Here is a 21,770-nt window from a genome sequence, read left to right as displayed (position 1 = left end):
TTGATATCCATGGATTAACAGTTCTATATAAAAGCCAAGTACTATCATTTACCTCTTTTGCAATAGATTTATGGACCTCCTCCACCCTGATTCCCTTGCCCCCACCTAATATAAGTCTCCAATATCCCCTTTCCATTCAGACCCATGTGGCCCACAAACACACCCTTGCCTTGGTCACGCCAACCCCAATGGAAATTTATTCCATCCCTTAAAACCAGGCTTGCAAAACTCAACACCTTGTCCTAAATCCATATAACAAACATTTCTAGTTCAGAGAGAGACACTCTCATACCTTCTGGCTAAAGTATTGTGAACCCAACAGATCTTCACTGTTCTCTCTAAGACCAGAACTCATTTCTCATTCTAGTTCTCTAGAGTTTGGCAATGCCATCCCACAGCACATTGCACAGCGCAAGTGGAAAATAACCAAATCTCGGCACAGTTTGGAAAGGAAAAGGAACCAGGGATCAGCAGAAAGACTGGAGAGCTGATAGGTTCATGTATCTTTCATGAAAGGTCATGGGACTGGATTTAGGGACCTGGAGGTGAGATGGTCTTGTTCTTGATGGGGGAGTGAGCTGCCGGTCTGGAGATTTAACTAAGCAATCCAAACCTTTAAGAAGTTTTGATTTAATCTGGCAATAAGAATGAAGCTTGAAGGTTGATTCAGCCACCCTTAATATTTCTCTCTGCTGGACTGGACTTTGTCCAGTCACAGAAGTGGGAAATTGGAAAACTGAGGCACAATTGCAGGAGGAGGGCAGGATTAAAGTTATTCACCCCCATTCTGGTACTACCTAAAAGAAATCCATAGAAAGGCTGCTCCAGAGACCCATCCTATAACAGGAGCCTTGGAAGAATATACCAAGCATGGATTGCAAATTTATGCATGTATACCCCTTGATCCCATGAAATGGCACCTATGTGCCTACACACATTATTCAAGAATAATGCACTTGAATCAATTATAGCAAGAATAATATGAATCAAAGAGAGGGAGGTTGTGTAGAGAATTACTTCTGACCAGAATACAAATTAACACTGCATTTGTGCACCTGTTTGGGGATTATTTACATATTAGTCCTTAATTTGGCTCAACTGACATCCAGCTGCCCCAAACAGCTAAAAGTTTCTGATCTAGAGGTCAAATTTGCAGAGTAATTTATTCTGATGCTCATACTTGCTCTGTTATATTTACAATAATTCACAACAGTATCAGTATTAAAAGTGAGTCTTTGATTATCAATATTTTTGTATGCTATTATTGCTCACATTCTTTGAACTAGTACATGACATTGTATGTAAATGATGAATTCCTTAATAACAATAAAAACAAATTTAAAAAAGTAAAAGATCTTCACACAAAACAACATGTGGATTCACTATGTGGCTAAACCACTTTTTCTTAGAAAACTTTTTAAAAACGTTGTGATTTATTAAAATAAAATGGCTTAAGCTACAATGTTAACATAGCTGCTCTACTACTGCCAGAACTTTTGTTGTATGGAAAATGTATAACATTGTTTTAGCCCCATCATTTTACACAGTGCTTTAGAAAATGATGATTGAGCTTGAAACACAACTGGTGATCTCCCAGTAATTTCTGACAAAATTATCATATGAAAAAACAAATTCTGAATATATAATGAAAATGATGAAAAATAAATTGTAAGAGGAAAACCATTTAAGAAATATATTATATCAATGAGAAGATCAAGCTTCACTGAACAGCGAGTGAGGTAAGAGAAGAAAGCAGAAGGTACTGACCTGGAAGTCAAGCTGGTTGGAGCAGGGGTGAAAGCAGCAGTTTGGAGAACAAACAGAAAGGAAGGGAGATAGCAAAAGAGAATAAAGGGAGGATAAATATTAGTTTTTTCCAACAAATAGTGAGCAGATGTTATAACAGTCTTTATTAAAAAAAAAAGGCAGTAAAATAAAACTTCTGTATAGTATTTCTTTGATGAGCATGGACCAAACAAAAACTTAAAAGCAAAAAAGTCACCTAGTCACTTACGGACTATAGAAAACTATATATGTTTATGAACTCACTGTGTACATATACAAATTGTAGTTAATAATATAGGTGGCAATTGTTAAGGCATTTGTTTGGCAACCTGCAGTAATCGTCATGAAACCATTATTTGAACCAGTGAGGATGACCCACATTCAGCATGTCCTCTTCATCCATGAGAACAAAAAACCTAAACAATTTGGCTACAGGTTCAAAGATTTTAATTTTAGAGGTTCAAAGTATTGCACCTAACAATGATCAAAGATATTGCTTCCGTATCCCCCCCACGCCCCCGGTAATACAGTCCCTTTCAAAGCTGAGAGCAATTTTTTTCACTTCTGAGAATGTGGTTAATACTTAATTACTGAAAATATCCAGATGCTTGATAACTTATTTGTACAAAAATATCTAACGTGCCCTTTCAATTAGCCAAGACCAAAAAAAAAAAAAAAATCCCTAACTTATGCCAAACTAGAATAATTCCTAGAGTTGTCACAGCTGCACATTGAAAGATAATTTTTTTAAAAAAACCACAAAAATAGCTTTTGACAGCTATTCAACAGGCTGATTCCTTGTATTTTGCATACTGAATTATGTCAGTGCTGAACGGCTTGAATGCTGGCAATTTTTATAGAATAGCCATTGCTTTTGTTTCCACCTCAATTCACTACAAAAATACCCAGTGAAATAAAGTTTTAGACTAAATCCCACAAAAGTCAGGATATTTGAAATTGAATATTCATAACTGTGCATCTCTAAGGTGGCATGCGTAAACACACAGTTGCAGGTGTGAAGTGGATAATTACATGCACGAAAGAACTGCAAATTGTGGGCTAGAATAGATTGTGCCATTTAATCAAAGCCTGCAGTGAGAGGCATACTGCACTACACTGTTCCAGGTGATCACAGGGGAATTCTGCTCCAAAGAGGCTGAATTGCTCCCTGGAAGAACCCAATTGTGCTATGGAGAATACAATATGATCCTAGCTCTGCTGGGTGATGTGGAGGGGGTAGACTGCTTGTCTATCTTCCCAGTGCAGGAAGAACTAATGCCACTCCCAAAAGTGTATTCAGGTCTTTCCTTCAGGGCAACAATTTTATTCTTCAAATACAAAACTCACAAACACACACATACAAAGCTATTCCCCTGAATAAAGCAAGTTGGAGGGGCACAGAGGCCTTTCCCCTTGAACCTCTCCTCCCTACTCTAGGACCAGCCACAGGAGCTAACTTTCCTGCAACACTCCTCAACTGACCCCTTCTCAGTTGGGGCTGATATAGGAATAGAGCTCGACTGGCTGCAGGCCCTTAAAGAGGGTGGATCGATGGCTTTTGGTGACTTGCTCCCAGGAAGACTGGCAGTGGAGCAGAGAGGCCATAATTCTGACCTTGTATTAAGAGAACGCTATCTTCCCTACTGCACAGTCACCTAAGGACTAGCTCCAGTCTAGCACACCACAAAGGATTTCTGATGCAAATGCTGGCAGACTCTTACAATAGTACTGCATATATTTACTATACAATTAAAGTCCCACAAAGAGAATATAATCAAATTGCATCTAAGAAAATGCCTCAGCAGTGTCTTTGCCTCAAAATAATATCTGTTAGAAATCTTTGTAATTCCTAAGGGCTCTGCTAAGTGGCTGGATTCAATTTAACAAAATGATTAACCAGTCTACATTTTCCTCCCTGGCGTAACTCCAGGCTTCAGGGATCTGCATCACGATTTACTCTCTCATCCCCCTCCATCAACCTCATGGCACTTCACTCTTTATCCAACATCAGGCTGGAATGACTCAAGTATATACCTGCAGATTGCCAGATGGGTTAATCTGGGGCTATAGCTCATAGAAGCAACACACATAACTGGACAAAACTGTAGCTTAGACCTGTTTTATCTGTTAAAAATCAACATGTGCCTGATCTGTTTCTGCTTCCCTCAGGGGTGGTCCTCCAAACCTCTGTTGGAGCTTAAAGACCCACAATTTCCTAAACTGGTTTCTTCTGCAGAGTAATTGAGCTGATTTTTTGGGCATACATTGCACAGGCTGCTTAAAGTGATTCATGGAAAGGGCTGTCCAAGCAGAAGCCCTCTCCAAAAAGAAATTTGTTATTAATCTAGTCCATTTCCTTTGTGGACTTTTATTCAAATACCCTCCTCCATGGGATGGAATTTATCATCCTATGAAGCGTGCAGTGCTCTTTAAACAAATAGAGTCCAGACATTTGCAGGAAACTGTTTATAATTCCCAAATCTTGAGCTACAAATGAGCAGGGACAGCCTCCCTATGCTGCTTTTCAGCGACACATGCTGTAGTGCGAAGACAAACACGAAGAGCCATGCTTTAAGTAGCAATTATAGAATTCCCTGAACTGGAAGTTCCCTCATTTATTAAGCTCTATGATGCAACATATAATGGTACTGGTTGGTATGTGTAGAGGACCAGGAATTCTATAAACTACTGTACATCTTCCTTTCTTTATAATAAATTGAAACTTAAATCATAAATCAGTGTCTATACATACAATTCAAAAAAAACTTCCAATTCCTCAAAACTATTTACAATACTATGTCCCTTTGCCAATCCCATTTACATACTCCTGAGCAATATTCAAAAGATCAAGCCTTTGAGGGGATCTGATCAATCTTCCAGACCATGTTCTCACTTTTGTTGAGTTTGTGTGTGCAGTTCTCCAGGGAAAGGAGGGCTCACTTCCTGACAGAGTACCTGCAGGTCCCAGATCCACGCCTTGTTGTGTTGGGAAATATTTAAGCTGAACCAGATTTTTCTAGAGAAGTCATTTTGGAGCCTCTACTAGGTAGGATCTGGGAGTGTCTGCCTGGTTCTGAACAGTTCCAAATGTCTGGGAACTTTTAAGCCAACCTTTGCTCCTTGGTCTCAGTTCAGGTAACGCTTTTGTTCTCTGCCAATCACTGAAGTTTTGTTGCTGCTTAATTTTTATTTCAGAATCCCATTTTCAAAATTCCTTCAGGTTGGGCTATTTAGATTTAAGCACAGATACAGGCATCCTTAGTTGTCTTCACAGCAGACATTTTGCTGGGAATCGACCAGACACAAGTGATGTTGACTGCTAGGCCCTGGGTGCTTTATATAGGTACATTGTTTTTAATATGTCTTTTTAAAATCTACACTGCTCTCTCCATCTCACCGATGCTCTGGAGGAAATGTGGACTACTAGTACAATATTAAAAATCAAAGTCCTGTGTGAATGGTAAGCATATTTCAAGGATAAATTGACACCTATTGCTTGATATGGAGACTTCAGGAACTCCATGTTTTGCAAATATTCACTTCAATCTCTGGCTGTCCTGTGCTGAGGAAGTCTAAGTAAGTATAGCCAAGTCAATATACCCAGAAAAGTAATCAACTACAATAATGTGTGTCCTTTCCAGAAAAGCAAATATGTTGTTACCCACGGTCAAGCTCCGTCAGGTAGTTTTGTAGAGATTGGGTTTGTAGAGATTGGCTCTGGAGATTGGGTTTTCTCCCCCCTTGTTTCATACCCCACAGTCCTCTACAAAAGTCTGCATTTGCCCACTCAGACTGGGTCACCACCCAGACTGTTGTGTTCATGCTCTGCACTTGTTTATTCCTTGGTGTCCTGTATGGATTTTGGAGAGAATTTCTTTTTGTAGTACTGTAGGGATAAAATTGTTCTATCCTTTCAGAAACAGGCCATCAGCCCCAAGAAGGTCCTTTCATTCCTGCCAACACAACAATAGGTCTCTTGGAAGTTGACTCTGAGCCCACCGTCTTTGGCAGAGTTGAGTAATTTCTGGTAAGTTTCATCCTTTAGTTGTTCACCTCTAGTTAGCTGAAGTCAGCTGACAGATGCTAGAATCATTGCCAGAACAAAGTCAATGTAGACTTTGACATCTTTCTCTAAACTCTTTTCCTTTTCATTTGGTGGCTGCTTAATTGGGGTTCTAGAGTAGAGTGTCTACTGTTATGAGAGCTTTCCCTAGTACATGATCAATGTTTAAAGAAAATTGCATCAGCTGTAGTTGAAATCTTTGAATCTTAGGTGGAAGATCCTCCAGTGGTTTTGAATCCACTAAGGGCTTATGGTGTGTTTCTATGTTAAAATCCAAGCTAAACAGATATGCACTGAGCTGTTCACAGACGTAAGTGTCTGCTAGAGCTTTCTTTTTCACTTCAGCATATCACTGTTCAGTTTCTGAGAGGCTCCTTGATATAAATGCAACAAGACTCCGGTTTTGTTTGAGTTCTGCTCCTAAACCATAAGACGATGCATCCACTGCTACTGTTGATGGGTAGTTTAGAGTATTGTGCCAAGACAGGTGGCGAGGTCAGTAGTTCTTTTATTCTATTAAATGCATTTTGTTGTGTGTTCACCCAGATCCGCAAATTGTGACTATTATGGAAATCTCTTAAGAATTTTGTTACATGAATAAATTTGGTAAGAATTTCCCAAAATGGTCTGTCATGCCCAGGAACCTTTTTACACCAGAAATGTTTTGTGGTTTGGGTAAGACAATTAATACTGTCAGTTTGTAAGAATCTGGCTGAATTCCCTGTTTGCTAATTATGTGGCCTACAAATGTTATCTGCTCCTTTCCAGATTAACATTTCTTATTCAGAGTGAGTCTGGCTTCTTGAAAGCACCTCAGAACTGTGTGTAGTCACTCATTATGTTCATTTTTATCTCTGACATATACCAACACCTCATCTGCATGGAAGAGGATGCCAGGAAAACCTGACAATCTGAGAGATTCTCTTTTTGAAATGTTTCTGGCACTGACAATATGCCAAATGGAAGAGGAATGAAACAGAACCTTCCAAACCAGGTGATGAATGTAGTTAATGGTACAGATGTTTTAGCAAGGGGGATATGCCAGAAGTCTGTCATAGTATCTAACTTTGAGAAGACTTTGGCCTCTGATAACATAGCTAATGCCTGATCAGCTGCAGAAAGCATGTGTCTTTCTCTGCGCACCTTTTTATAAAGTTGTGTAAAGTCCACACAAATGCAGAATTTGCCATTGAGCTTTACTACTACACCCATTCTCACACACCAGTCAGTCAGTTCTTCTATCTGGTAAATAACCCCACTCTCTTTAATTCTTCTTTGACTTTTCCTGGAAAAGGTATAAGGATGCACTATGACCCTGAGAGAGCCGAGGGAGTTGGTGATGACACTGATTTTATTTTGTACTCTCTTGACAACATTCCTAGTCCTGAGAAGATGTGTGGATACATGTCCTGTATGGTTTGCTTTCTGCCATTAATGCATTCCAGTTTCAGTAATAGGTATAGTCCTTGTATTGCTGGAAACTCTAGTAGGGGAGTTGTTAGTCCTAGTATGACACATATTACTTGTTAAAGAACTTTCAGTCGTTTCACAATTTCCTAGGGAACTCCCCACAAACATCCAAGTATTGTTACTAGCCCCAAGTAGAATCTTATTTGATCTTTGCTGATCTTCATCTGGGATTGATTATAAGCTTTTGGGAACTGCAGTGACTGCTGCTCCAGTAACAATTTTAAATTTAAGTTTTTGATTGTTTAGATTCATGCTTATGTATAAAGATATTGCCTGTTCTATTGAGGATATAGTCCTTAGAAATATAGACTCACTGTCATCTGATAACAATCCCTCTTGGACAGTTTCCACTATTCTTGATGACCTGCGTGCTATTGCAAAATATCCCATTTTGTGGCATCTCTTATATTCTGCCTCTTTAGCTGCACATTACTGCCAGCTGTAGCTTGGTGTCTTGCCAGATCTTCCACAGCTTTTCCAGCCATCCTTTCTATTAAGGTTTAAACAAATGGAGTCCAGACATTTGCAGAGAACTCTGTTTACAATTCCCAAATACCGAGTCATCCATGAGCAGGGATCGCCTCCCTATACTGCTTTTCACCCACACACACTGTAGTGTGAGGACATACACAAAAAGCCATTCTTTAAGGAGCAGTAACTAAAGAACTTCCTGACCAGGAAGTTCCCAGGTTTAGTAAGCTCCCCACTGCAACACATCCTGATCCTATTTGGTTACCCTGGAGGGCCAGGAACTCTTTAACCACTCCACCCATCTATAATTTAGCCCCTGGTGCACGATGTTGGTAACAGGATATCTGCATTTCTCAGGTTCTGGAAGCACAAGATCTCAGTTCTCATTCCCTTAACAAACCACTCAAGATGTGAACTCATAGAAAGTTAGATAACATAAGATTGTTGTGGGAAAAGCATATTAAAGACTATTAAGAGTATATATTGTTATTGTTAGTTATATTGATACTTGTACAAGAAGATCTTTTACACTTTATTGAAAATGAGTATTAGACCGATAAAGCAGAAAAAAAACCATGACCAATGCAATAAGTTACCAATGAGTGCTAGAAAACTTTTAGGTTTATCAGATTGTAACAATAACCAATTTGAAAAATAGAAGTCTTTTATTGTATATAAAACGTAATTAACATACAGACCAACCTACAGTATACATGATGTATTGTATACACTATAGGCATTTGTTAGAAGTAAATGATTAAACTGTCAGAAATGCAGTGATTTCTGAAGTAGAAATATAAAGTTCAAGCCAAAGAGAATTACCATATGCATAAAAGTTCCTTCAGTTTTGTTAATAATTCCTGCCTGTCTGCTATTCAGCACGTACATTTCTTAGACTCTGTCCTAAATCAGACATCTTTTCTTTCAAACATTTGACGTTCTCTAGTATACTAGTCAACTGCACAGTTTAAAAAGTGATTTCTCTGTGTTAAGTTTTATTTCAATCTCTAAAATACAAATTTATTTCAACAGTTTTTAAATTTCAGATTAAAGGGTTTAATTATAAACTTCTCCACAACTCTGAAATGGAGATGTTTTATATTGGTAAAAACACTATAACTAATAATATTATGAAGTATGACTTTTATAGTTCAAGCCAACAAAATTAGATACTGGGCAATTTAAAAGAAGAGTACCTTGCAGTGCAAGGAAGATGTTAGAATAGGAATACACATACAGCTCAACAGATTATGTATCAAAATGCATACCTGGACAGAGCACTCACTTTCCTAAGAAATCCCACACAAGCCCCTGTAGCTGGAGCATGTGCTGTCACTATCCCTAAACAGAAGACAACTTGCTCTTTGGAAACTGCACAGGCGAGTAGGGAACAAGTCGGAGGAAGCAAGTTTGCAGAGCTGCAACTCATCTTTTTACCCCAACAAGGAATGGGTGGAGAGTAGGTAAAGCCTTGGCTCTGCTTTCCCTCAGATAACCTGCCAACAGAGCTGAGCCATCACAAGGGGGAAGTATGCAGCACCTTGTAAAAAAACTGCAATAGTTTACTTCTCTCTGGAGCAAGCGGGAATCTCTGAGTCACAATTCCTTCACTGGTGTACCACCAGGTGGCACAGCCATACATAGATTTAGACATTAGGGACAACATTGTCAAAAGAGACTAGGAATTATAAGTGTCTCAAACTTTGGGTCATATTAAAGGAGCCTGATTTCCTAAAAAAGGTTAAGCACCAACATTCTGAAAATCAGGCTTCTTCATTGTTTCTCTATACCTAGAGCAGATTACTTTTCCTGGTGTGCTCACCACACATTCCCCACCCCTTAATGCAGGAAGGTGAATATCCTTATGCTTCCTTGTTCTCCCACACAGCAGTCTAAAACAAGGGATAATCTAGCCCTTACATTCTAAATAGATGAACCGACAATCTATTTCTAAATCAACATTTGTGTTTTATTTTGGAATAGTTAATCTGCTTCTTTGTGGAATACTTTCTTATGTACATTGTATATCTAGGGCTCAATCCTGAGAAGTGCTGAGTACTCTAGCTCTGATGCATGATACATGTGCTTGACTTTAAACATGTGAGTAGTCTCAATGAAATTAACTGGATTCCACACAGGGGCCAGGGGCCATTCTAGCAGATCTCAATGCAAGTTAGAGGCTAAAATTTATAACATTTTATAGCCACCATCTGGTCATACTCAGCTATTCAAATAGACTGTACACAACGTTTCTCAGAAATACGTCACCAATTTTGTCACACTCAGTATACATGTGATTCATTTCTTTGTGTGAAATTGAAGCAAAACATGTAAAATATCCACTACTCATTAGAATCCTGGCCATTTGCTCTATAATCAATTGTCAGTAAATGACTGAAACTGCTTCATGTTCAGACTAAGGTTCACATAAATCAAATAAAAATATCATGCAGGAAATCACATTCATATGTATGAAGAAAACCATATGATCTATTCTTATATTTATGTTTCTGTATTTGATTATATCCTTTTATTAACTATGCTGGAAGTAAACTATTAAACATATTATTTACAGTGTGGGAATCTAAATCTTTATTTTGCCAAATTTCCCAAAACAAGAAGGTTTAAAAGGAAAATTGGGGCCCAATCCTACCAGGTGCTTGGCACCAGTAACTTCTGCTAACTTCAGCAGATGTCAGTACTTCTTAGCACATTAAGGCCTGCAGTTACTATAATTCCTGCTCTGGGCAAGGAGAATTTTCTATATATATATATATATATGTATATCAAAAATGTCACAGTAACTTGTGGGTATTGTGCACATCAGGTACATGTATTTATTATGCATTTATCTACAAAATTTACCTATCATCCATCCTACATCTCCTGGGCACATGCAAATTACTCATACAATTATATATTGTAATAATAGTAAATATATTGTATAGTAAAATAATATGTTGAACAGAATGTTGTTTTCGTGATTTTATTCTTAAGCATTTTATTCTACACCATCCACAAGCAATTATTGGTAACCAGATCTTTGTCAAGTGCCTGCAAAAAGTAAATAAATAATTACAGTAACTTTTGAACATCTGAGTTTCAAACCACGTAAGAAGGATGTTTTACCTCTAATTCACACAAGCCTCCTTCTGTAAAAAACAGATCTTGGCTTTCTCCCTCCAATAACAATTGAAATAACTAGTGGGTCTGTTTTGTAGCAGGATCTTTCTTCTGGGACAGTGCACCACTTTGTCCAGTAGTAGCTGATAGATTGGCAGGATCTAGCAACAGTTATACTAGGACCCACTGAACTTGCTTTTGATTTATGTGGCCCCTTGGGGCTCTCCTCTCACAACACAACCACTGGAATACACTTTTGAAACACCCGAACACACAACATTGCTTCCTTCCTTCCTTCTTTCCCATAAGAGTGGCTACTCTGGGATAGGAATGGAGAAACCTCACAGACTCAAGAACTTCAAATATATAGTACAGCCTGGGGCACAATCTGCAGGAGGAGCTTTACAGTACTGTTCACTTTGAAAGGAACAAGATTAGTGGTTCCTATAGCATCTCTCCCTCCATTAGAGAAAGGCTGAACAACTTCCCCACATTTAAGAAGAAAGGATACTTGCCAACCTTCAAAGGATACCTGCCAACAGAAGAATGTGAGGTACCCCAGAAAAATACCCAAAGAAGATTTACCACGTCTTTCCAGAATTTCTCAGCGGTATACTGTACATGCTGTTCCAGGCAAGGACAAATGTCTGGAATGGTTCTTATTTGGGTTCACCTAATACTAATACAGTATCAGTAAAAAAGCATAATTACTCCCATAATGCAATATCTCACCCAGGTTTTGCAGACAGGGATGTTACTATGTAAACTGTGTGGTAGTTTCCCTATATATACACTCTTTGATATGTAGACTACCAAGCCTTTTCTAGCCAAAAGGAGGAGATTCCAAATCTGCTTCAAAGCCAGCACATACACTTGTTTCTTAGGTACAACTCGTGAAGTAATGTGAATTGACTTTTTTTGTTATTTTAGGTCTTTCCACAATGGAGATCACTTAATAAAAAGGCCATTCAGTATAAAGCAAATAATACAAAAATTACCTTTCTAGCTCAGCAATTTTCTTATCTTTGTCATTCTTCTCATTCTCTACTTCCTTGAGGATTTCTAGAAGTCTGTCAACCTCAGCTTGAGCTTTACCACATTCTTCTCTGTAGTAAGATGCCTCTTTGTCAAGCTGTTTCATTCTGTCTGCAAATTCTGGGTTCAGTCGAGCTTCTTCTTCAGCTTCATGAGCCTTTAGTGTTAAGTTAAAAAACAACAACAATCATTTAGATAGTTTGGTGGCGCTACTTCTGCAGCCTCAGAGTTCAAGTCTGCATGAAAAAAGGATTATGGGTATTTTTGTCAGTTGGAAACGTATTTCCATAGAGGCACAGCAAAGAGAAATGAAAATCTGTCTGTATTCTTTCTATAATCATCAGAGGTTTGTATTCACAAAACTGCATCATGAAGAAAAAATAATAGATAGTAACAATTTAAAGGAAGGAATCAGTGCTGTTTTTAAAGGTAAAACTAGAAGAATGCTTTCAGCTGACAGTTTTAACCCAAAGCCTTTTTTTCTACTGTTAATACTTAACCTGAAACATCAGAGGAACAAGCCCATTGGTGAACAAGGCACAAATAAATATACCTGGCAAACACATGCATGGGTGGGTGGCAATTTCACAGACAAGAAAGAACACAATGAAAACAACAACAACAGTGTGGAGTCCTGTCCTACTCCCACCAGAACTAATGGGAAAGCCCCATTAACTTCAATGGGAGCAGGATTGGGTATAAAAGTGTTTTAAACTGTTGGCTGAAATAATCACAGACAGATGGAAACAACAATGCATTGCAATGCTTAGCCTACCCCTTGTTTCCCATTATTCCTAATTGGCATCTTCAAAGAGCAGGCAGGAAAAAAACAAGTAGTTTAACCACAGTGCACATTAAACATAGAAAATTCAGAGAAAATGTACAAAAATTTACAAAAATTAATTAGAACAGTAGGTCTTCCTGCTATCTTACTAAACAGAGCAGATGTTGATTTGTTTTATTTTTAATTTCAGGGAATAAACAAGGCAAGCAAGCAATGAAACAACTGCTGGTCAAAATGAAACATGCATGTTTTGAAAAAAAGATCAGTACCACGAACTACTACGGTTAGAAGGTTGACATTCTTTGCAATGATTTAGTAGAAATTTTTTAATATATATTTTTTTAAAGTTTTGTGTTTAAAGGAGGAAAACAATAAATTAAATTACTGAAGAACAAAAATATTTTGTTTCTGCATGTAACATAATTTAAGCATGAGGATAATAAGGAAATAATGATGCTTTCAAATTCTATTTTTCTACTTGGGGATTTCTATTCACACAGGAGATCTAATTGTGAAAAGAACAAGGAAGTGACATAAGAAGCTCACTATATTTGTTTTTCTTGTTACTCCAACCTGCCCCTCTAGACTATATTACATTCTTAGGGTACAAGCTTCACACAGATGCCGGGATCTCCCTACACTGAGCTCATTGCAGGGTCTGGTACTCAGAGTATTTCAACTATATTGTTCTTGTGGCACATTTACCAATAAAATATTTTTTATCCTTCAGAAATCCACAAAGTTGATAAATATCACACCGCGGCGCAGATTAGCTACAGTCAGTGATGAGCTGCCAAAATCTTAACAACCGGTTCCCTCCTCACCCCACGAGGGAGTCATTGCCCACCCCCCGGGAATCCTGCCCCATCCAACCCCCCACGTTCCTTGATCCCCTACCCCCACCCGGGATCCCTGCCCCATCCCCCCTGACTTCCCCCAGAACCGGGCAGGAGGGTCTCGTGTGCCACCGTACTGGGTGCCCACCCCGCCCTTAAGAGCCAGAGGGACCTGCCAGGGTGCCGACTCCATGAGTGCTCCAGGGCTGGAGAACCCACAGGGAAAATTTGGTTGGTGCAGAGCACCAACGGGCAGCTCCCCACCCCGCGCCCAGCCCCAGCTCACCTCCGCTCCGCCTCCACCCCTGAATGCACCGCCCTGCTCTGCTTCTCCACCCCCTGGCTTCCCGTGAATCAGCTGTTCACGCAGGAAGCCTGGGAGAGCTGAGAAGTAGGTGGCGGCTACATGCTCAGGCCCAGGGTGGCGGAGGTAAGCTGGGGTGCGGAACAGTTCCCCTGCGTGCCCCCCAGGTTACCTGCTATGGCACGGGTGGCCCTCCTCACGTCCCCCCACCCCAGCTCACCTCTGCCTCCCTGGGCCTGAGCGCGAAGCCACCGTTTGCTTCTCAGCCCGCCCTGACTTCCCGCCCGAACAGCTGATTTGCGGGAAGCCGGGAGGAGGGGGAGGCCGAGAAGCAGAGCGGGTCGGCGCATTCAGAGGAGGAGACAGAGTGGAGGTGAGCTGGGGCCGGGCGCGGGGCTGGGTGCTGCCGGTGGGTGCTCTGCACCAACCAAATTTTTCCCGTGGGTGCTCCAGCCCAGAGCACCCACGGAGTCTGTGCCTAAGGTGCTACTTTTTGATGTGATCAGTGGAGGGAGTGGCTGCTCCCCCTGTAGCTATGCTACCCCACCCCTAGGAGCCAGAGGGACCTGCCGGATGCTTCCTGGGAGCTGCCCCAGGTAAGCACCGCCGGGACTCCCCACCTCGGCTTTGCACCCACCAAAGAAAACCCAAATTCCCTGAAGCCCAGACACACACTATACCCACTTCACCACATTGCTTTACAGAAATAGTCTCTTTAATCATTATGGATGCTTTAATTAACGTTAGTTTGCATGCCAACTTTAAATTAAAATTGTACACGTTTGATGCTGCTTTATATTATTGTAACTGTGAAGAGCGTTATATACATGTACTGGATGTTGAAGGCAAAACAGTCATGTTTTCAATTTTTCGTGTTAAAATTAGTTGTGTAAAATGAAATCACTTGGAAGACTTTTCATGTGAACAATAATAATTCCCGGCGGCTCCAGGAAGGGGAAGTAAATGGCATCAGGAGACTCTCTATTCCCCTTTGCACTCCTGTTCAGTAGCCAGGAACAATAAAAGCCCAATTATTCCCCCAACAAAAGAACTATGCCTAGCCTGCCCAGTATTCAAGACACTTCAAAAGGGGAATGGTGAAAGCAGAGCCAGGATTCCACACAGCAGAGGCACCAGAGCTAGCTGGGCATGCATGCAGAAATACGCTTCACTCACAAAAAGGTATAGTTGAAGGTATATTCCCCTACATACTGGCAAATTCCATGAGGAATTCCGCCTTCCAAAGGCACAATTCCTCCTGGATACGTTCCCCCTGGAGCAATGCATCTCCACACCACTCCAAGCACGAAACAGTGCCTATAAAACTCGAGTAAGCCCAGAACTGATAAATTACTTACCCCACCCTACCAAGGCTCTGAAGATGCTTCACAGAGATGCATAACAATTGAAATAATATAAAAAGCACAATGCAAATACCAGGATAAAAACATTCTAATCTAAAAACATTAGGAAATTAAATACTGGGCCCAGTATTTGAAACCATTATTAGGTTGTGCCTACTTGAATGGGATTACCCATTCAATAGATTGGGACTAATTGGGAGAATAAGGGTTGTTTTGCAGAAGGAATGCAGGATCAAACCCATGCACACTACTAAATGGAAGGAAAAAAGGAAAGGTTCTAAATATATGGAGGGCTGTTGGAGCAATATCATAAAACATCTTTGAAACAGAAAAGTTTTCTGGTGTTATTCAAAATTTGCAAAGGACAGACTGATTGGTTGTAAATAGAAAGTGAGGCTATGTCTACGCTACAGCCTATGTCGGCAAAATTTATGTCGCTCAGGAGTGTGAATATTCCGCCCCACTGAGGGACTAAATTACACCGACATAAGCACTCATGTGCACAGCGCTATGTCAATGGGAGACCTCCCACCAACATAATTTATGGCACTTGCGGAGGTGGGGTGTTTTTATTCCAGTGAGAGAACTCTCTCCTGTCAGCATAGAGCATCTTCACCAGACGTGCTACAGCTGCACAGCTGTACCAGTACAGCTGCGCTGCTGCAGAGTAGTACGTATAGACATGGACTAAGTTCACAACTAAGTTATTCAATTCTCTCGCATTGGGGACAAATAGAGAGACAAGGTGGGTGAGGTAGTATCTTTTATTGAACCAACTTCTGTTGGTGAGAGACACAAGCTTTCAAGCCATGCAGATCTCTTCCTCAGGTCTGGGAAAGACACTCTTGGTTTTACAGTTAAATGGGCTAACTTAGGGTTGCCAAACTGTGGCTTGTGAGCCACACATGGCTCTTTTACCTTTAAAGTGTGGCTCATGGTGGCCCCCCACCCCCATTCTTCACCTACCAGACTGGGTGGGAGGATGCTCAGGACCTTTGCCTTGCAGCAGGGTGATGTGGTAGGGGCTTCTGCCCAGCGGAGAGGGGGGTCTTGGGGCTTCAGCCCTGTGGGGAGCACCTGCCAGGGCTCAGGGCTTCAGCAGGAGCAGCGCTGAAGCCCCAACCTCTGGCTCTCGAACTTCTGAAGATTGTCGTATGTGGCTCGGAGGGCCAGTAAGTTTGGCCACCCCTGTGCTAACTACTTGCTAAACATTGCGTTCCATCTGAACAGTTCTTTACAAGACAAAATTTTCTTATTAATATTCACCAGTTACATATTAAATATAAATGCCTTTAGCTTGTTTGTTAATTTTAGGGGCTTGATACTATTTTTAATTTGAATAGTACTGTAACCATCTAACAACAGTTTCTCAGTAATAAAAGTTAAATATAAATACACACTTCTTATTCCAATTATTAATTGGGATGTTGCATTTTAAAGGAAATATACTACTTGCATACAATTATTGAATTGATACTATGCTGTATTTCATTTTGGAAAATACATTATTATTTTTTGCAATCCCCAATACATGCAAATGAAGAGACTGTCACACTAATGTTTGAACTTCTCTGATTCTAAAAAGCATTTCATATTTTCAACCCTGGTTTTTATTTTGCATTCCACAAGTAGAGGCAAAATATTTTTTCTATATAATTACCAAATTGTCTACAGAAATATTAAAGTGTGATAAAGACATATAAAATTAATGAATTTATTATATATTATGCACACATCCTGCATTCATTTTTCTGTATCAGATGTATGCATTGGAATAGTATACCTTAATTTAAACTAGCCAAAAATATCAAATTAGAGCTTGAACAAAAATAATAATTAAATGAAACAGCAGAAATGTACATGCAAAAAATACTTTCTAAGATCCTTCAAATTTTATCTGGTTCAATAATAAATTAAATAATCTGTTCTCCTCTTAAATTTTAAAATGTCTTTAAATTTAAGTTATTTTTAAGCTAATTCCTGGGACTGAGCTAAGCAATTTAGAACTAAAGTTTGCTTTGGTTTTTGATCTTTCATTGTTTCTGCTCAGTATTTGCAGAATCAGGTCCTCAATATTCAGAAGCAGCTTGAAGGACTAGAAACGATCCAATAAATTGTAATACCATATTACAAAAAAATAACAACCATGCAACTGTTTTCTAACCATTATTTACTAGCACAGGGCATGATTGTATAATTTAAACCGTGTTCACATCTACACACAAAAGGCCCAAATTCTGTTCACATTATTCAGACAAGTAGTCCCTCTAAATTCATTTTGAATATTCTCATGAACAAGGTGACCAGGATTTGGGACCCTTTTATATTTTTCCACTTTGCTACCCAAAAAACTTAGAAGTGTGAAACAGAGTAATCTGTTTGTTCTGTGCATTTTTAAAATGTAGCTTCAGTGATAAGAGTTTCAGAGTAGCAGCCGTGTTAGTCTGTATCCGCAAAAAGAAAAGGCGTACTTGGGGCACCTTAGAGACTAACAAATTTATTTGAGCATAAGCTTTCGTGATAAGAGTGAGTGCCCCATAGTTGAGCTTATGCTCAAATAAATTTGTTAGTCTCTAAGGTGCCCCAAGTACTCCTTTTCTTTTTGCGGATACAGACTAACACGGCTGCTACTCTGAAACCAGAGTTGATAGTACTCTGTGGACTAACAAAGGTTTATCATTCTACTGAAAAAGGAACAGGCAGTATGAGGGAACAAAGGCTTACTTAAAAATGGATTGTTAAATGCCAGAAAGGTTTAAAATGAAGATTGGAGTTCAACAGGACTGTATTTTGCCATCCACTTTATATAAAGTCATTTATCTCATATATGGAAACACACATTTGGCTAGCTTTCTGTTAATGGCAATCATGTAGTCTAAAGAACAAGTCTTTAGATCAGTCTGAAAAAATATTATTCTCACATTGTCAAAAATAAACACAGAGGGAAAAATAACTAAAGAAAATGTGCATTGAGGATAAGATGTAACTACCTGCTACATTAATTTAATATAAAAGATTTTCCATCCAGTGGTTTTGAACCGCTGAGAGATAGTTCTTGTAAAAAAGAAGTATGCAAAAAGTTAAAATTGATAAGATTTGGGATACTATATGCAAAAAGGTTAATGGTCAACAAATAGCAATCACTACAGCAATGTGATTAAAACTGAAATAATGAAGGGAGTGGTCTACATAGAGCAAGAGAAAAGGTAACCGAGGAGTCAGCAATAAACAAAAGGTGTGCACAATAAGAGTGCGGAGGATGTGCATGAAAGTATGTCGTCTACCTATGAAACAATCATGTATATGACCCAAACTAATATAAGGAAACAATGCCATTGTACAAGAGTACAAACCATTTGATCACTACAGTATGTTGGATGAGAAAGTGGGTATATTATTAGGTTTTATGTTCTCTATGAACAAATTATGAGTGAATTTCAAATGTAATTACATGATTTTCAAGAAGTAAATATGGTAGATTCTATGGGATCTATTCCCCCATTTATACACATGAAATTTCCATTACATCAGTAGAAATACTCAGCATCAGCAACAGCACAACGGACCCTAGGGATGAAATCCTGGCCCACTGAAGTTAATGAAAAAAAAACCCATTGACTTCAGTGGGACCAGTGTCACCCCAAGTGTATAATACCATATTTTTATAGAACCCTATAAAATCAAGATCTATCACACCTTCTGATTGGAATTACATGGTAATTATATTTAGAATTACTATGTAATCCAAAGGTCATAAATTGCTATGTTATCACAATCCAGTTACATCTTTATTTCTGCCCTGTGATGCTCACAGCATATTTTTAGTGTTAGTTTGTACCAGCCAGAAAATCTTCTACAGATAAGAATGTGTTTGTTCTTCCTCAAATTGAAAAATGAATACAATAGAGACAAAATAAAATTGCTTAAGAAACTATATTAAAGAAGGCATCAAAGAATAATCCCAAACAAACAAAAGTATTATTACATTTTCTTGTTTAAATTATAGAACAACATTGCAATTTGTTTTCATCATTCTATATTTTCAGCCTTTTCTTGGCAAAAATATGTTTTTTAAATGTATAAATACTGAACATGCACATTCTTTTACTGAAAAACTGATCTTTTGCCTTCTGAACTAATGTGATCATACTGCAACTTTACAAAAATATGCTGAACAGACATTTACTAGGTATTATTACTGATATTATCAATTGAGATATTATAAATAAATCACTGCATATTATTTTGAATTTGAAGGATCCAGTAAAGTATTCGATGAGCATAGCAGTAAAATAAAATAAAACAAAAAACTATCTTCTGCATGCTTTTAAAAAATATATAATAGAGAAGTTGAGGACCTGAAGGCAATGACATTTGAACTTCGGAGGATGTTATATTAATCCAATTACCAGTTAATACATATCATATTCAAAAGAAATGGCCTTGAAGTCCACAAAGCTCATTTATTTTGACATAACTAAAACAGGTGATCATCAAAAAAGTTTTTGCAAAGCTCCATAGCGGAAGAACACAACACAGTGTCAGGTCAATGGATCCTCATGCTTTCATATGTTACAGCGGGCACTTTCAGAAAGGACTTACTGGATTGTACATCTGATTGAACAACTGTTCAGCTTGCTACATTGCAAAGTTGGGAAGGAGTGAAGCATAGACAGGAAAAGAAGGAAAGATCCAGGAAAACAGCGTTAGCTCAACAAATCCAGTGCATTTGCACAGAAGAACTTGTCATAAAAAGTAGAAATTTAAGTTTCTAAACATTCCTCGGTGAAAGCGAGAGGCACTGGGGAAACATAAATGTTGACTTTGGCTTCTAAAAAAGAATAGCTGGAGTAAAAAATTTAAGGTTTGTGTTACTTTCCCTTTCTCAAGTTAAATAACCCATGAAATAAAGAAAGGTGTCCACTTTTGATGATACATTAAGTGCTAGTCTCAAGCAATGAATCACTAGAAGCGCTTTTAGCCAAGGCTGCAATTTATCACAAAAGTTTCAAAGACAGTAATAATAAAAGATTAATTAGACTTTATCACTAAATTTATGGTTTTTATTTTGTATCAACACAAGCCTGAATTTTTGATTCAATATGACTTTTGAACAGTACAGCTTGGCAAACAGTAGTTTAGCGACAGCAAGTATGTCAGTAAGCATGGAAATTTAAAATCCATGATAAACAACAAAAGAAGGAAATTCTAAAGTGGATAATAAGATTCAGGAAAGCAACATAAAAAATAATTAACTACCTATGAGGTAATTCCTGCTGTTCCATCATAATTAGCAAAGGAAAATAAGTAAAAAAAAAAAATGCCTGTAGAGTTTTGGCACAAAAGTGTTGGGAGCTCTCCACTCATTTTGTTCCCATCAATTCCAAATCATAATCCTTGTAACAAAAGGCTTAATAAGCATGCTCATGGTTTTAAACAATTTTGGTGTACAGTAAAATACAATATGAACACAGGAGCAATTATTCTTTTTGAATGCTCTCCTATTTATTGGTTTTTAAACACATATGCTATTTCAATTAATAATGGGGCTGCGGTTCAGTTTCTTGTAATCAAATATTTCAAGTCTGCCTCAGGATTTTTGTTTTACTTCTGAATATATTCTTTCTGAGTCTGCATATTTTCTCCCCCAGAAATACAAGTATTGTATAGTGTCAAGTATATAATACTGAGAAATAGTTATAGTCAAACCCTGGGAAAAAGATCTTGGAGAAACAAAATTTTATATAGAGAGAGATATATAGAGATGTATATAGACATATATAGATAAAGGAGGAATATAAATATTTGATAGATAGATATCATCAAAAAAAGGAGGAATTTAAAAAATAATTGAAAAAGGAGAGGAACAAAATTCCAAGGCAAAACTGTTCCTCGTCACAAGTTTGATTAGGCGTTGTATCCCATAAACACTTCTTCGGGGCATGCTTAGGACTATGACTTCTCAGAACTATTCACTGTTGCAAATATGTTCTGGATTAAATCAATGTTTAGGAATAAAAATTGATACAACTAAAGAATCATAGCTAACGCTGAGCAAGTTTACTAACAGTACCGCCACTCTGATTTATTTATTTTTTAAGAATGATAAATGATATGCAAGTTGTTAATATTTTTTAAAACGAATGGATACATATTTGGAGTTACTTTTCAGATTATGTCCAATGAAGTGCCACATCTCTCACCTCTGCAGTGTTGAGTGTTCATTGATACAGTGAGCATCCATATGGGACATGCAGATTTGTACACTGTGTATAAGAATGAAGAAATGTATACGCTCCCTCCCATCTCCATTCAACAAAATTCTAAAATCCTCCCAAAACTGACTTCTGTTTCAGTTAGTTTGTTAAGGGATAAAATCAGCGACTGAAGGTAGGTTTCAATTTCTGGAGAGCGAGTTACTTTTATCACAGGATATTTTTAGGTTTAGCTGAAATTAAAGCTTTTACTAAAGTAAATGTAAAATTAAAAATTACTGTTTGCAGTCCATTGTCATTAACAGCCAGTGTTTCTATTC

General features: G+C 38.4%; 1 protein-coding gene across 10 annotated transcripts in view; it reads right to left on the bottom strand.

Moving 5' to 3' along the window:
• ERC2 (ELKS/RAB6-interacting/CAST family member 2) overlaps window positions 1–21,770 on the bottom strand; it is an 830,030-nt gene that overhangs the window by 422,328 nt on the left and 385,932 nt on the right. For 4 of the 10 annotated variants that reach the window (XR_012159812.1, XR_012159813.1, XR_012159820.1 and 1 more), the window contains 3 exons: window positions 19,838–19,873; window positions 12,723–12,752; window positions 11,911–12,104 (listed from right to left, as the gene is read on the bottom strand). Coding sequence is in view for 1 of the 10 variants with exons in the window: in XM_073351518.1 (XP_073207619.1) it covers window positions 11,911–12,104; window positions 12,723–12,752; window positions 19,838–19,873 (260 nt within the window). In the remaining 9 variants the exon portion in view is untranslated. The remainder of the gene's footprint in view (window positions 1–11,910; window positions 12,105–12,722; window positions 12,753–19,837; window positions 19,874–21,770) is intronic. The other 6 variants (XR_012159817.1, XR_012159818.1, XR_012159819.1 and 3 more) reach the window with 3 other exon arrangements.

Source organism: Lepidochelys kempii, chromosome 7 (genome assembly GCF_965140265.1).
Source record: "Lepidochelys kempii isolate rLepKem1 chromosome 7, rLepKem1.hap2, whole genome shotgun sequence".
Taxonomy (NCBI): Eukaryota; Metazoa; Chordata; order Testudines; family Cheloniidae; genus Lepidochelys; species Lepidochelys kempii.
Note: the sequence above shows the minus strand (reverse complement) of the source record. Positions and strands in the feature narration are given on the sequence as shown.